The sequence below is a fragment of the Sinocyclocheilus rhinocerous genome, unplaced genomic scaffold (genome assembly GCF_001515625.1).
Source record: "Sinocyclocheilus rhinocerous isolate Xijiao unplaced genomic scaffold, SAMN03320098_v1.1 scaffold1730, whole genome shotgun sequence".
Classification (NCBI taxonomy): Eukaryota; Metazoa; Chordata; class Actinopteri; order Cypriniformes; family Cyprinidae; genus Sinocyclocheilus; species Sinocyclocheilus rhinocerous.
This window is the reverse complement of record NW_015634043.1, coordinates 810,684-824,736: the sequence shown is the minus strand read 5'-3', so window position 1 is coordinate 824,736 and position 14,053 is coordinate 810,684. Positions and strand designations below refer to the sequence as shown.

Genomic DNA, 14,053 nt, shown 5'->3' with positions numbered 1-14,053 from the left:
TCTGTGTTGAGCGATCACCTTGTAAAACAGCTGTGCCATTTTCCCCATGTTTAAATCAAGACATTAACTGCATTGTTGACTTTTTTTCATTTTTTTTCAGGGTGTCTGTGATTGGTTGATGGCTTCTCTGTTGGACTTTTTAATCATTTTAGTAAGGTCCCAGTTTGGGATATCTGCAGGCTTTCGTCTCTGTCTTCCATTTCATTGGAGTCTAAGCTGGTCTGCATTTTTTCCATTTTGTGATGTCTCATTCTAACGTGTTCTAGACTGTGTTCAAGCAAATAATATGAAACAAACAGCAGTTCTGGGTGAAGGTTTCCTGTAAACTTCGTTGTCCAGAAATCAGTTTTGCCTTAAGAATATAATGCAAGACAGGAAAGCCAATTTGTTGTGTGGTTCATTTTGCCATTTGCAAGTAATACTTGTCATTGTAATTGTAGATGAGGTGCTTTGTAAACAGTTCTTTGTGCATGTTAAAATAAAACAATACTACATTATAAAATGGTAAATATGAGGCATTGTTTGTGCTGTCAATGCTTGTCTTCTGAAAGCACACTAAAATTAAAGACATTTAGAAACCAAAATTATCAGCTGTCCTATTTTAGCCTGTCAAAAAATTGTTTTCATATGTGTTGGGCCTATGTACAATTTAGTTGGACTTTTTTATTTATGTAGAATAACAAAGTTTACATAAACCATTTTGCTATTTGATTTCTAATGAAAAACCGTGGGCCAGTTGAGATCCACTGAACAACAGCACTTCATGAGTACCATCCAATGCCCTATCACAAGACACCATGGTCTCATTTGGTTCTTTACTCAGGTCGTGTATTTTCTCCAAATTAGTCCCTGAGGTCCAAGAGTAAAGTTCTGTCCCTACTAGTACAATGCTTCAGCATTGTAGCTAGTTGTGAAGCCTAGTGGTTGAAGTCTAGTGGCTTTTTCACTATTATGCCAGGTTACCACTGGAGGGTCTGTCCCTCTAATAAGGAATAAAAAGGAAAATAAGTTAGCATTGATTACTATTATTTTCTGGAGTCCATATAGACCAACGGCATCCAATCTTGCTCCTGGAGGGCCACCTTCCTGTAGAGTTTAGCTCCAATCTGCTCCAACACACCTGCTTCTCCTGTAGACTCTGATAACTGGTTCAGCTGTGTTTAATTAGGGTTGCAGCTGAACTCTGCACAAAGGTGGCTTGCCAGGAGCAGGATTGGACACCCTGGATATAGACATAAAATGACTTCTCCAGGGCACTTATTTCCAACCCCGTTCCTGGAGTAACCCCAACACTGCACATTTTGTATGTATCCCTAATCAAATACACCAGGTGTCAACTCATCAGTTCATTAGTAAAGACTCCCAGGTCTGAAATGGTGTGTCAGATAAGGGTGACATCCAAAATGTGTATTGTTGAGAGTTCTCAAGAGCTGGAAATAACTTCTCTAGGGTAATGGTATTAATACAGATTTCAGTTTTCACAGAATTTCACCTGAACATTTTTTAACAGATCTCTTAAAGCTTCTCATACATCCTTGGTTCTACGAGAAGCCTGGTTACTATGACAGGAAAGTCAAATCTCTGTGCTATCATAGATTATATCTCTGCTAGTTCGGGTTTCTTCTGAACAATGTTAGGGCTTTCATCTGTGCCATAAAGTTGGAGCAAGATGACCTGGTATTGGCTGAGGCAGCTGACGTTGAGCGATGACCTTAAGAAACTTCTCAGGTGAAGATGCACTATTTATTACAGTACACACCAGGTTATATTGGGCTCTGGGGTGTTCAGTATAAGGTGATTGTGGGTTGTAGGCAGTAGTGCATTCAGAATATTGACTGCAGTAGAGGCCACAAATGCTGTCTTGAACTAATTCTGGAGGATCAAATCTTTTGTTAAGCCTATCAGCTATTCAGTTTTATTTAGCTCTTGCAAATGGGTCATTCACAAAATACGGCGGTCAACGTGTCCCTTAAATTTCAGACAATTTCAGGCTATAAAACGGATTTTAATAAAAGAAACACACATAAAAGTATTAATGCTATAATGTGATGTTTTTATAAATAATTGAAATGGTTTGACTCAATTTTGCAATTAAAAGAGATAAAAAATGGTCTTTTACTTACTCTCATGCACTTTCCAACTCAACTCCCATATGGGAGAAAAAAATGGGATGTGTGTTATGTTTCATTAAATTAAATAAATCAAAAATGTTGACATTACTATTGCCCTGACATAGAATAATCTTTTTACGTCACTTTCCATCAGTTTTGCCATTTGAAACTGATTTTCCATTGCATGTCTAAACACATCCCAGTGTCCACGTGACGTTTTATGAAGTGTTCATAAATAAAATGGCACAACAGATCATCTTTGCATTATATTATTTGACTTTATTTTCCCACATAATTGTAACAAACGGTTTAAATGAAAGTACAAAACATATATTATATTTTTCTTGTTTTTCATAGTTGACAAGTCAGATTTGCTGGGTCCTGAAACACCCCCCAAACCACAAACAGCCCTCAGTATTTTTCACAGTTGGTAAGAAGTTAGATGCAGTGTTTGGAACTTTGGCCTAACAACTTCCAACTTCCTTCAAAATGGTTTTCTTGCTGACCTCCCACATTTGTTAAGTCTCTTTCTAAGGGTACATGGGTGCACATTCACATTGACTATTGCCAAAGCTGCCTGTGATTGTCTTGATGACTCCCTGGGGTTCTTTGAGAGTCCTTGAAGTATCTTACAGTCTGCTCTTTGGGTGAGAAGTGGGATGGACTGGCTTGCACAGTTTCTCGATGGTCTGAAACTTTCCCAGTTATTTGATTATTGTTCCTAGAATGACATTTAAAATAGTTTATAAGAGCTTTCAATCTCACTTAAGGGAGGCTCAAAAGTTTTTGTACAAAATGTACCATCCTTGTGGGGTTCCCCATGGCCTGGGTCCGAGGAATTAGTCCTATGCTTCCGATTTTACATATGGTGAAGTGTTAAGGAGACCCTGCAAGAGGTCTGACAAAATTCAAACACTAATTGACTAATTTACAAAACTGATATCTTAATTTCATTGGTGTTTCTTGCATGGACCGATCATTTCTCTAAATTACACCAGAGTTTGTCATCCGGAGCCACGGATATGAATTGTGTGGCCCTTAATGTGTTTTTATTTTATTTATTTTTTTCTCAAGTCTCAAAAACGGGCAGCCGCTGGCTTGCATTTTATCAATCATTAAGGACCACGGTTTTAACTAAAACTCTTCTTTACTGTTCTTCTCAAGAAAAAAAAAAAAGTTACATCTTGGAAGGCCCAAGGGTGAATAAATTAACAGCTCATTTTCATTTCTGGATGAACTATGCCTTTAAGTTGTCTCTACAGAATAGGGATTTCAAGATGTCAATTTTTATTGCAGAAACTTGAAATTAACTGAATTCAAAACATTTTGGCAAATGCTGAAAGGTCAAAAATGAGAATTATATTAACACTGGGAGGAAGTTTGAGGAATATGTATATTTTTACACTGGAGTTGAGTTTTGATGCTGTTAATCTAAAATGTAGATGAAGATAGTTTTCATATCAATTATCTTTTCAGGTCTGCTATTGTGGTAATATGTCAGGTCATATTTTTATCGCAGCAGAGAACTGATGGATGGGTGATGTTGAATATTTTGGGGTGAGCAGTCTAAGTTGGTTCGTCTCCAGCTCTGGGCATATCTGCACTCCTGCAGGCTGAACCCAGCTGCACAGCTAGCTTCTAATGTGGACTCATTAGCGCAAGCACTAAGTGCCCTTCACAAATTAGAGCTCAATTCCATTTGCTCTTCCATAGCATCCCATTTGTGCCATTCTAGAGCAACAATGCCAACCGCTCAGTGGTGAATCCTTCACTTGAATTTACTGTTAATATGTGAGCCAGTCTGTCAGCAAGAACATGAAATGTGCATTTGTTAACCAGATCATGATGAAAGGTTGTCTGTAGCTGGCAGTGAAGTGTGAATGGTTCTTTGATTTTCAGATGAAATTTGTGATCTTTTCACTGTGAATTGATGTATTTTGGTGTGTATGAATGCACAGGCTAATGCTATTCCTGGAGGCCCACGAGTACATTCAGTCTTTTCCTAGAATTCGATCTTAAATTAGCTTTCAAAGATGGTGCCAAGAACTCCCAAAAGTCTTTCAAATAGCCTTTTCAAATGTTGAAAAAGTCAGTTGAATAGCCTTTTTGCTACAAAATGGCAGCTATTAAAGGCTGTACATATCAAGCTGTGGGTGCAAGACCTTTGCTTGTGTACTTTATTCTTGTCAAACCAAATTCGCTGACCTGCAATTCACAGGGGTACAGCTTTTCAAATGTCTCACGGACCTTTCAGAATTCATTTAGGCTTTCATTTATATTGAAATTTCATTGTTAAAATCAAAATGTGACACTTGAAAACAGAACAAGAGAGCTCTGTCAAAACAAACCAGCAGGCATCAGCACAAAAGTTAAAGCCTGCCTCTAAAAATTCAGTTGTTTTTAAACTCCGTATAAATGATGTCTCCACACACACACACACACTTCTACACTCCCTGTCGATGTGTGTGGCCCACTCTCTTAGCTTGCTGGTTTTAGGATTCTTCCATAATGATGTGAAAAATAATTAATCAAGAGGTTTTAGGAATTACATTTACGGCATGTTTACTTATGTAAAAACACGTGACCCGATTTGTTGTTCATTTGTTTGTGTCCTCTTAACTTTAGTCATCACAAAGACTTATTGCTGCTGTATAACAGTGCTGCAATATCATAGTTGTCTTTTTAAGAGGTATCGCTCAGCTTAACAATGTCAGTTAATCGTTTCACCCTTTTGTTTCACTAACACAAACATTAACACTACCATCTCATAGAAACAATGCTAGCGATCTCTGCCCGCCAGACAGCGGCCTACATGCGGAGCTGCGTTCTAAAGACACAATAATCATGGGATTTGATTGCCTGTCCCTCAACCTCAATAATTGATGACTCCAATATTTACCCCATTACCTGTGTGTTGTAAACATTCATTACGGTAGTGTGTTTGAGAGAGGTGTGTGGCAGCGAGCACAAGGGAGCCTGGCCTAAGGGGAACTCCTGTCAGTTTGACTAATGACAGAAATGAAAAAATATCTCCTAATTACTTTAGAAAAATGTACAGTACTGCGTTCCTTATCTGCGCGATATGCATTTTAAAACTTTGTGCAGGTTTATTACATTTAGCTCTTTCCATCGTGGCTCTGGCATTAGCGACAGAGCAAGTTCTCAAATTTCAAATCAAATTTCAACTCTCTCCATGAAGGGCTAATCCCATTTACAACATTATTGTATTTCTATTGACATTAGCATTTTTTTTTTTTTTGTAACATGTAAATAGTCATCACAATATTAGAGCAGCTACTGCATCTTGCAGGATTTTGTATATTAATTTAATTTTAGTAGGTTTAAAATTTTCCATTTTTCCATGGTAGTCTCATTTATTGATGCTAACAGATTTCAGCTTTCTTGGAAACATGTTGGCATGTCTTTATCATGCATTTGCTGTTTATCAAATGCTTTTTAAGTATAGCTTTCATAGTGACATAGAATAAAAATATGAAAATCAATTCTAAAAATATCAAACAAAAATATATAATCGTGATAGTCTAAATGAAGAGTAAATAAAGAATAAATTTTTAGGCAATTTTGAACCTAAGCCAACAACTTGTTACCAAGTTGACATCAGTCTTAATGGAGCTGCTATGTATGCTTGATATGTAATATGAGACATTTGATATGTGTAAACAACAGAAAATTCAAGGTATTATTGCTTGTGTACAGAATAGTTTATGCATTTTCCAATCAAGCTATAAGGAAATACTCCATGGCCCCCCACACGAGACTTTTTGACCTCAGAAAAGCATAAAGTGATTCCAGACACCTTTTGCCATTGTAGTAAATTCCCATTCATAGCAAATATATGAGTGGAGTAACATATCTAAAATCTGAGGTGAATGGTGTTCCTCTTATGGTTCTACATGGTCACCATTGGTAACACTTTCGTATAGGGAACAATTCCCATTATTGACTAGTTGCTTACCGTGTTTCTAGTTTCTCTGTTTACTTGCTTTTGTGTTTTGATCCCTGGACTGTTTTCTCATTTATGATTGTTTTTCTGCCTGCCCTGACCATTGCCTAATTATCTGGATTACTCTTTTGCCTTGCCACTGCCATCGTTGTTTGCTTTTGTTGACCGCGCCTGTTTTACTACGCAATTATTAAAGCCTTGCATTTGGATCCCCACTTTGTTGTCACGCCTCCCTCGTTACAGAATCACCAGCCATACCCGGATCCAGTGGCTTTGCGAGTGTTACAGATTAATTGTGGACCCAGTCGATCAGATACTTCACCTCCGGCAAAAGGACCTGTCTATTGAGGAATATGTTCCCCTATTCTGTGAGTTTTCGTACCGGGTGCCATTTTATGATGAGACTTTGTTTAAGGATTTATTCCGTTTTGGACTCAATGAGCCTATAAAATCATTGTTACCAGGAGGGGACTTTAATGGTAGTTTGAGGGACATCATGGATGTTGCACTCTTGTTAGTTGGTTCCCCTTTTACCATGGGAGAAGCAGAGTCATCACATCTGATCATCCAGAGCCTCGTCACGTCACAGCTGATCATCCAGAGCCTCGTCACGTCACAGCTGATCATCCAGAGCCTTGTCATGTCACAGCTAATCATCCAGAGCCTTGTCACATCTCAACTGATCTTCCAGAGACTCTATACGTCTCAACTGATCGTCCAGAGCCTGCTCACGTCTAGCCTGCCAAGCCAGAATCTGCTGACGTCTAGTCTGCCAAGCCAGAGCCTGCTGACGTCAAGTCTGCCAAGCCAGAGCCTGCTGACGTCAAGTCTGCCAAGCCAGAGCCTGCTGACGTCAAGTCTGCCAAGCCGGAGCCTGCTGACATTATGGCCGCCATGCCAGAGCCTCCTGCCTTTAGGGATGTCAGGCCACAGTCTTTAGCCATCACAGATGCCACTCCAGTGTTCAAGAGCATCGTGAATGTTGCATTTGAAGACACCATGTCAGTCCCAAGGCGTTCGAGGCTGGCATCCAGCGTGGAGGACCCTCAGTTCGTGTCGGTGTGAGCTGCTGGCATTCCAAAGGTCTCTATGCTCACAAGCTATGCAGACTCTACGCTCATGAGCCATGCAGTTTCAACACTCCCAAGCTTGCCGGCCGCTATTCACCCCAGTCCCCCAGGCACAGCACCGTCAATCTGGGAAATAGACAATGTACTCTCTGTCCTGCCAGTTATGGCTACGGCCATTCTCTGTGTTTGGGCCGCACACACCACTGTGGTTTCGCCAGAGGTGGCAGCCTTCGCTGCAGAACCTCCCGAGGTAGTGGCGCCCACTCTACTCCCCGAATCTGATCTCAAGTCTAGCCCAGAGAGGGCTCCTGTTCCCGAGTTTAGAGCAGAGAGAGGCTGCAGAACCTCCAGAGGTGGCAGCATCCGCTGCAGAACCTCCAGAGGTGGCGGGGGTGTTTGTTTCAGATTCTCTTAAGACAAGGGTGCCCACTAATTAACTCTTTGTCTGTCTTGATAAGGTCATGGAGGCCATCTGTAAACTCTCTGCCTGTCCTTTCACGGCTATGGAGGCCATCTATAAACTCTCTGCCTGTCCTGTCATGGCTATGGAGGCAGTCTGTGAACTCTCTGCCTGTCCTGTCATGGCTATGGAGGCCGTCTGTGAATTCTCTGCCTATCCTGTTACGGCTTAGAAGGCCATTTCTGAATTCTCTCACGTTCCAGCCACGGTCAAAAAGGCTGCTCCTGAATTCTCTGCTCGCCCTGTTATGGCCAAAGATGCCGTTTCTGAACTGTCTGCCAGTCCTGTTACAGCTGCTGAGGCCATTGTTAATGTCTCTGTGCTCTATGTTCCAGTTCTGCCTGATCCGCCTTGGTGGTATCCTGCACCATCAGCTCTGCTGAAGTGGTCTTCAGCTCCACCCTGGTACTCATCTGCTCCACCGTTGGGATCTTCGGTCCCGTCTGCTCTGCCCTGGTGGGCTCCAGCTCCACTCTGGTGGTCTTTAGCTCTGCCTGCTCTGCCCTGGTGGTCTTCTGCTCCACCCTGGTGTTCTACTGCTCCTCCGTGGTTGTCTTCTGCTATGTCTGCTCCGCCGTGGTGGAGAGGGGGGGACTCTGTAACTATCTCTAGCTGGAGTGCCCATGAGCTCCGCTAGAGGGCACCCCATCCTGTGCAAGTAGACAAGCGGACAAGTGCAAAGACCGCAGGTGTGGACATTGGGACAGGACATGTGTATATATATATATGTCACGATCTCCAGCTGATTGTACCCTTTACCACTCACCCCGGACTCCATTTCCCATAATCCTCATCATCATCAATTGCAATCACCTGTCTTTCATCAGATCTCATCATCAATTCACAGCTGTCTCACATTAGAAGGACTTTAAAATTAGCTCATACACTCTCTGACTTTGCTGGTGATTGAATGTTGTATAGCTTGTCTGTGTTTCTAGTTTCTCTGTTTCCTTGCCTTTGTGTTTTGATCCTGCACCATCAGCTCTGCTGAAGTGGTCTTCAGCTCCACCCTGGTACTCATCTGCTCCACCGTTGGGATCTTCGGTCCCGTCTGCTCTGCCCTGGTGGGCTCCAGCTCCACAATGTGTAATTTATTTAAAGTGGATTTTTATAGTGGTCAAATTTTAAAAAAAAGTTTCAGGTTGTTCCTGTTTTTGTAAAAGCAAATAACACTCTCCGATCGATGGATGACTTGGAGCATTACAAAGATTAATCCAATCCACAAATATAAACAAACATGAATGAATATGAACAAAAATGAATAATTAAATAAATGTGGTGGTGATTACATTAGATATTAGTTTAAACTATATGTATAATTTTTCAATATTAACAAAATGTAGTGAGACTGTGAAAAGGTATATTTAAAAAAAATTTTTTTTTTCTGAAATTCCACAAGGTTAAATGCCTATAGTTTAGCCTTAGCTATATAAATTAATTCAATCTCATTCACCGGGCTTTCCACACAAGAGAGTAAAGACTGAATCATATTTGATCCGAGTAGTAGGCCTGGAGTACAGCAGAGTATTGTTACTCTCCTCGCAAAATAAAAGAGAAGTTGATGCATCTTTTCTGTTCCTGAGCTTTAGAATGATTCCACGTGATTAGTGCAATCAAACCCCCCATATCTTTTGCTCATTGAGTTTGCGGCGAGAAATAGTATGGGATATTTGTGTTTTATAGAAGGAGACCGTTTATCACGGCCATTTTTCATGCTGTCAAGTTAATTACCAGAGAGCGGAATACGATTACACACACACACTCCTTTGCGCGCAGAGGAATACAAACACACTCTCTCACACACACTCACACAGATACACCTAATCCCACCCCCATGGACACCCAAACTAAATTGTTAGCCTGGAGCAGCAAACTTGCCTCTGTCACTTTTAGAAGCAGCTGAATATCTGTCCATCCTGCTTGGAATAACAATCACTATTACAAGGTCAGAGCAGTTTTAATGTATTTATTTCATTTCTCAGGGGTTCTTTGAGAGGCGGAAATGAATCATGGCTCTATTCAGTGGTGGATGCCGGTTATACGTTCTAAGGTTACATCACTTCTGCGTTTGCTAACGGATTAGAGTTGTCGTATAGTTTCCCAGAGTTTAATCTTGGTTAATGGCTGCAGAAAATAAATTTTAACCCTTCCGTGAAATTAACAAAGCTGATGAGTATCAGAGAATCAGTCTAGCAAAAAAAAACTATGTGCATAACTACATTTTGAAAAAAAATGTGCTTGCAAAGCGCTGCTTGTCTACGTGAAAGTCATTACTATGATGGCAAGGTGTTGTGGGTGGTTGCCAGTGTGCTGCTATACAGTTGCTAGGGTGCTCTGAGGGATTTTAACATGTTGCTATGTGGTTGCTAGGGTGACTCCTTGTGGTTGAGTCCAGTGCTAATTTTTTGTTTGTTTGTTTGTATGTAAGCAGGTTTATGTTTCATTCGTGTATTAGAAATATTAATACAGATACTTGTCTTAGCAAACACAAATAATAATTATATTTTAACTGTATTTTGTGACAAAGATAGAGGAATGCTGGCAGAATTATCTCTGCTACAAATTTTAAAAGGTGTTAACACAGAGGTGGAAGAAAATAGTATCATATTATCTGAACAGATATGATATTATCTGTTCAATTAAAAGTGGTCAGTCATGATGACTGAAATGAATTAAAACGATCTCTACTCTTCTACCTGTGGAGACTTTCTGATCATGTGAAGTTACTGACAGAGACGGAGCTTTATATAATAACAGCTCAGTGCATGAGAGACTCTCAGTCTCTCACAAGGGACTGTACAACGTTCCTATTGGAAAGTAGATACATGTGTGTGTGTGTGTGTGTGTGTGTGTGTGTGTGTTGAGACTCAGATATGACAGAGACAGGATATGACTTAACTAACACTGTCTATCCATTCACAGAAACTCAGCTGATTTTGGCAGCTTTGCTGTTGTTTCTTGGTTGCTGGTGTCAAGGAGGAAAATGAAAAGACAACTAATTTTTCCTAATTAAAAATGTTGTTGCACCTGCACTGAAGTGTAACTTTCTTGGAATGATGAAGGACTAAATTTGGTCTGCTTTCAAATACTAATAAGTGGAGGTACTGTTTTGAGAACTATAAATATACTTTAATAATTGGATATCAAACCATACATTAATAATAATAATTATTATTATTATTATTGTTGTTGTTGTTGTTGTTGTGTGACAACAATTATTGTTAGAAAGTAATAATCAGTAATTGTTGTCACTGATTGTATTAAATAGGGACACATAACAGGATGAGCAGGATGATATTTTATGATAAATTAAAATGCATTAAATATACATTAAATTGAAACATAGAAGTAAGTAGAATAATATTTTCTGTAAACACAGACTAATTATGCAATACTGTCATCTGATAATAAAACTAAATCCCTGATAAAGATAATACAATTCACAATACCGGTAGAATAGTATAGTGTCTACAAAACAAAACAAAATAAACATATATACAGGGGCGGTTTCTCCATTAGGGCGATTGGGCGACGCACCACCAAAGCGCGAAAGGGAGGGATTTTTTTTCTTTCACATTCAACCGCAGTGGGACGCTAGCTTTCACTGTTTGTTCTGCCTCTAAATAGTCCAATCAGCGTCGAGTCGCGTTTTGTGTAGTACCGCCCCTTTTTGGGCGATTTCTGTCAGACTGAGAATCGCCCCGAGTGCTCTCATAGACTTCCATACAAAGATCATTTTTTTCGAACTGCAGGCACTGCAATGCAATCTCTATGAGTTCCGGGAGGGCTAGCACTAACGTGCTTTCGTCACCATGCGTAACCTTAACTTATGCAAGGATTGGTGGGAACAGTGACATCCAATAATATTTAAAAACTATTTTGAATTTTAACAACAAGAAAATTTTTTTAAACTACTTTAATATCTTTATCAAATGTGAAAAAAGAAAAAGAAAACAAAAAAACAAAGAGAGACGGGGACAGCTACGCCAACTCAAATTCAGTTGTCAGTTGAACTTGATCGACATCTAGGCGAATGTTACCTCAGCGCAGATGAATTCTATCGTGTCATTGAAAGAAATACCATTCAGTCATCGTAGCAATAAGGATAAATTGGCAATTAAAGAATTAGGACCACCACGACCAAATTTAAACATCAAACATGTAGCAACAAAGGGCGGGAAGTCGTATAAACGGGGATTTTCGAGGACGTGGTATGAGCGGAAAAAATGGCTAGCGGGCTGCGAAGTAGCTAACGCTTTATTCTGCTACCCCTGCATTTTGTTCCATCCCGAGAGCGTGACGGACATCGCATGGACAACTACAGGTGTAATGTAATATAAGTGAGCAATGTGATGTAAGTAAGCAGTGTAATGTAAGGGAGCAATGTAATATAAGTGAGCAATGTGACCACATCCTGGCTTCAGTCTTCATTTGCTGCTGAATTGTGTTAACACGCATGTAGAAACATAAGGAGAGCAAGAGATTGATTGTTACAGTCAGTTTATTTTTAATTAATACTATAGTAGTTCAGTTTCCTTTACTTCTTTAACTAGCCGTTAATTTATCAATTGAATGGGTGACCTATCCTCATTAATCATGCAAACATTTGCTCCCCCTGAGAGAATTGGCAGGAGCCGCCACTGCATATATATATATATATAAAGGATTATATTTCCTGACATGTTTATTTTTTTTAATTAAAAAATATAATAAGCAGTAAGAGAGACTAATAAAGAATCCTTGAATTCCTTTTACTCAGGCCTGATTCTGACCCACAAAAACCCTTGACATTTGCTTGAAAACATTACCAGTTATGGACTTCATCAAAGAATGGGCTACAAGAGAGAATTATGTTCTGCCTTTAATTGACAGAGAAAGCTATAGAGGCACATATTCAGCTAAATCATGGTTCTTCTGGCCTTTTAGCTTCAACATTTTTTTAAAAAAGTGACAAAACAACAACAGTAGATCTTTTTTTCAGACGACATTTAGCTCCAAGTTAAAGAACAACAGTGCAATGTTTTTCTTTCTTTAGGATTGGGAAAATGTCACCTACAGCATTTGAACATGAATGTGAAACAGATACTTAATTAACCCAAGTGAAGGTTAGTGTTGTCACAAACTGAGAAACTCTTGAATTATGTATGACTGTGCTGCTGTGGTTATTTATATGATGTCTAATAGTGTGACCACTGAATATAATTGCTCTTCATGTCTGAATGTAGAATAAAATGTCAAGGTCTTTCTTAAATCAAATAAACCTTAAGCTGTGTTTTTGTGTGATGTTTATGTGTTTAGGTCATAAAGGTTGTATTTTGTCAGTAAATATTGATACACATATTTGAATGAATGAATGAATTTTTCCATACTTTCCAAAATATATTCTTGCACATGAACAAAACTAGATTGTCTAAATATGATATGTCATCAACATGATCTGTTTAATGTTTATAGGTTTTTAAGTGTTTTAAGTTTGGCCATTAATGCATACAATAATTATGTTTGGAAAGCATCTTATACTTGAACACAGTTATGTGTGCACATCTTTAAAGGCACATAAATGCTTATGAATCCACACAGAATTCATAGTTTAATAGAATATTGAAATAATGGAACGTACACCTTATTTTTCAATACTGAGACAAATGTACTGTATCAAAAAATAATAATAATAATTTGACATTATAACTTCATTACACTATATGATTTCTTAGTCATGTCTGTATTTCATGTATATATTTGCTGTTAAAATATTATTTCTCAAAGTGCGGTCACATCTGTCACTGCTCAGTGGAATATAACAGGCAAAATATAGGCATTTCAATAGGAATCCGTTAAATTGGGAGTTTTGCGTGAGGGCGAAAAAGTTCCTCACGCAGATTTTGCTCACAGGATTTTTCCACATTGACAACAGAAATCTGCTTGGTTTGAAAGTGACTTCTGTGTGCAGTGTTTCAAGCGTCATTACACTATTAACAATGGAATGGACCTTTTTTGTTCGCAAAATTTAGCCACTTTCAGAAATAGTTTCTCCACCATAAATGAGCCACTTTCAAATGAGACACCTTCAACCCTGGCAATGGTTTTAGTCATTTCAGTTCTCAGCTTCTGTAATATTCAAAAAGATTTGTACATCCAGTGCTGGGTAGTAACTGATTACATTTAATCTGGATTATGTAATCAGGTTCCAAAACTGAAGTACTTGTAATTAGATTATATTGCATTTTTAAATGCTTGTAATTATAGACTAAAGTTCCTTTTTTATCGATAACATAATTACATATTATTCACATGGTCACATGACATCCAGGTAAACGGGTATAATATTTCATATTTGTATTAAGTGTTTTATTTTAATTGTTGTAATTTGTGAAAGGTTTATTGGAATTTTAATTTCAATTTCAATTTTTTTATGATTTAACTTAATAGGTTTTTTTTTTTAACTCAC

At 38.8% G+C, this 14,053-nt stretch overlaps 1 protein-coding gene across 1 annotated transcript; it reads left to right on the top strand.

Annotated features, from left to right (window-relative positions):
* Positions 1–1,363: 1,363 nt before the first annotated feature.
* Positions 1,364–8,253, top strand: LOC107745349 (foot protein 1 variant 1-like). Its single transcript, XM_016559219.1, has 2 exons — positions 1,364–1,728; positions 7,941–8,253. Exons 1-2 carry the CDS (start codon positions 1,707–1,709, stop codon positions 8,240–8,242), a joined length of 324 nt encoding a protein of 107 aa, XP_016414705.1. The 5' UTR covers positions 1,364–1,706; the 3' UTR covers positions 8,243–8,253.
* Positions 8,254–14,053: the final 5,800 nt, after the last annotated feature.

Bases quoted from the DNA above. Each gene is read 5' to 3' on its own strand.
- LOC107745349 (XM_016559219.1), top strand. From the start codon at position 1,707: ATGACCTTAAGAAACTTCTCAG. The intron at 1,729-7,940 runs GTGAAGATGCAC...TCTATGTTCCAG, and splicing joins GACCTTAAGAAACTTCTCAG to TTCTGCCTGATCCGCCTTGG.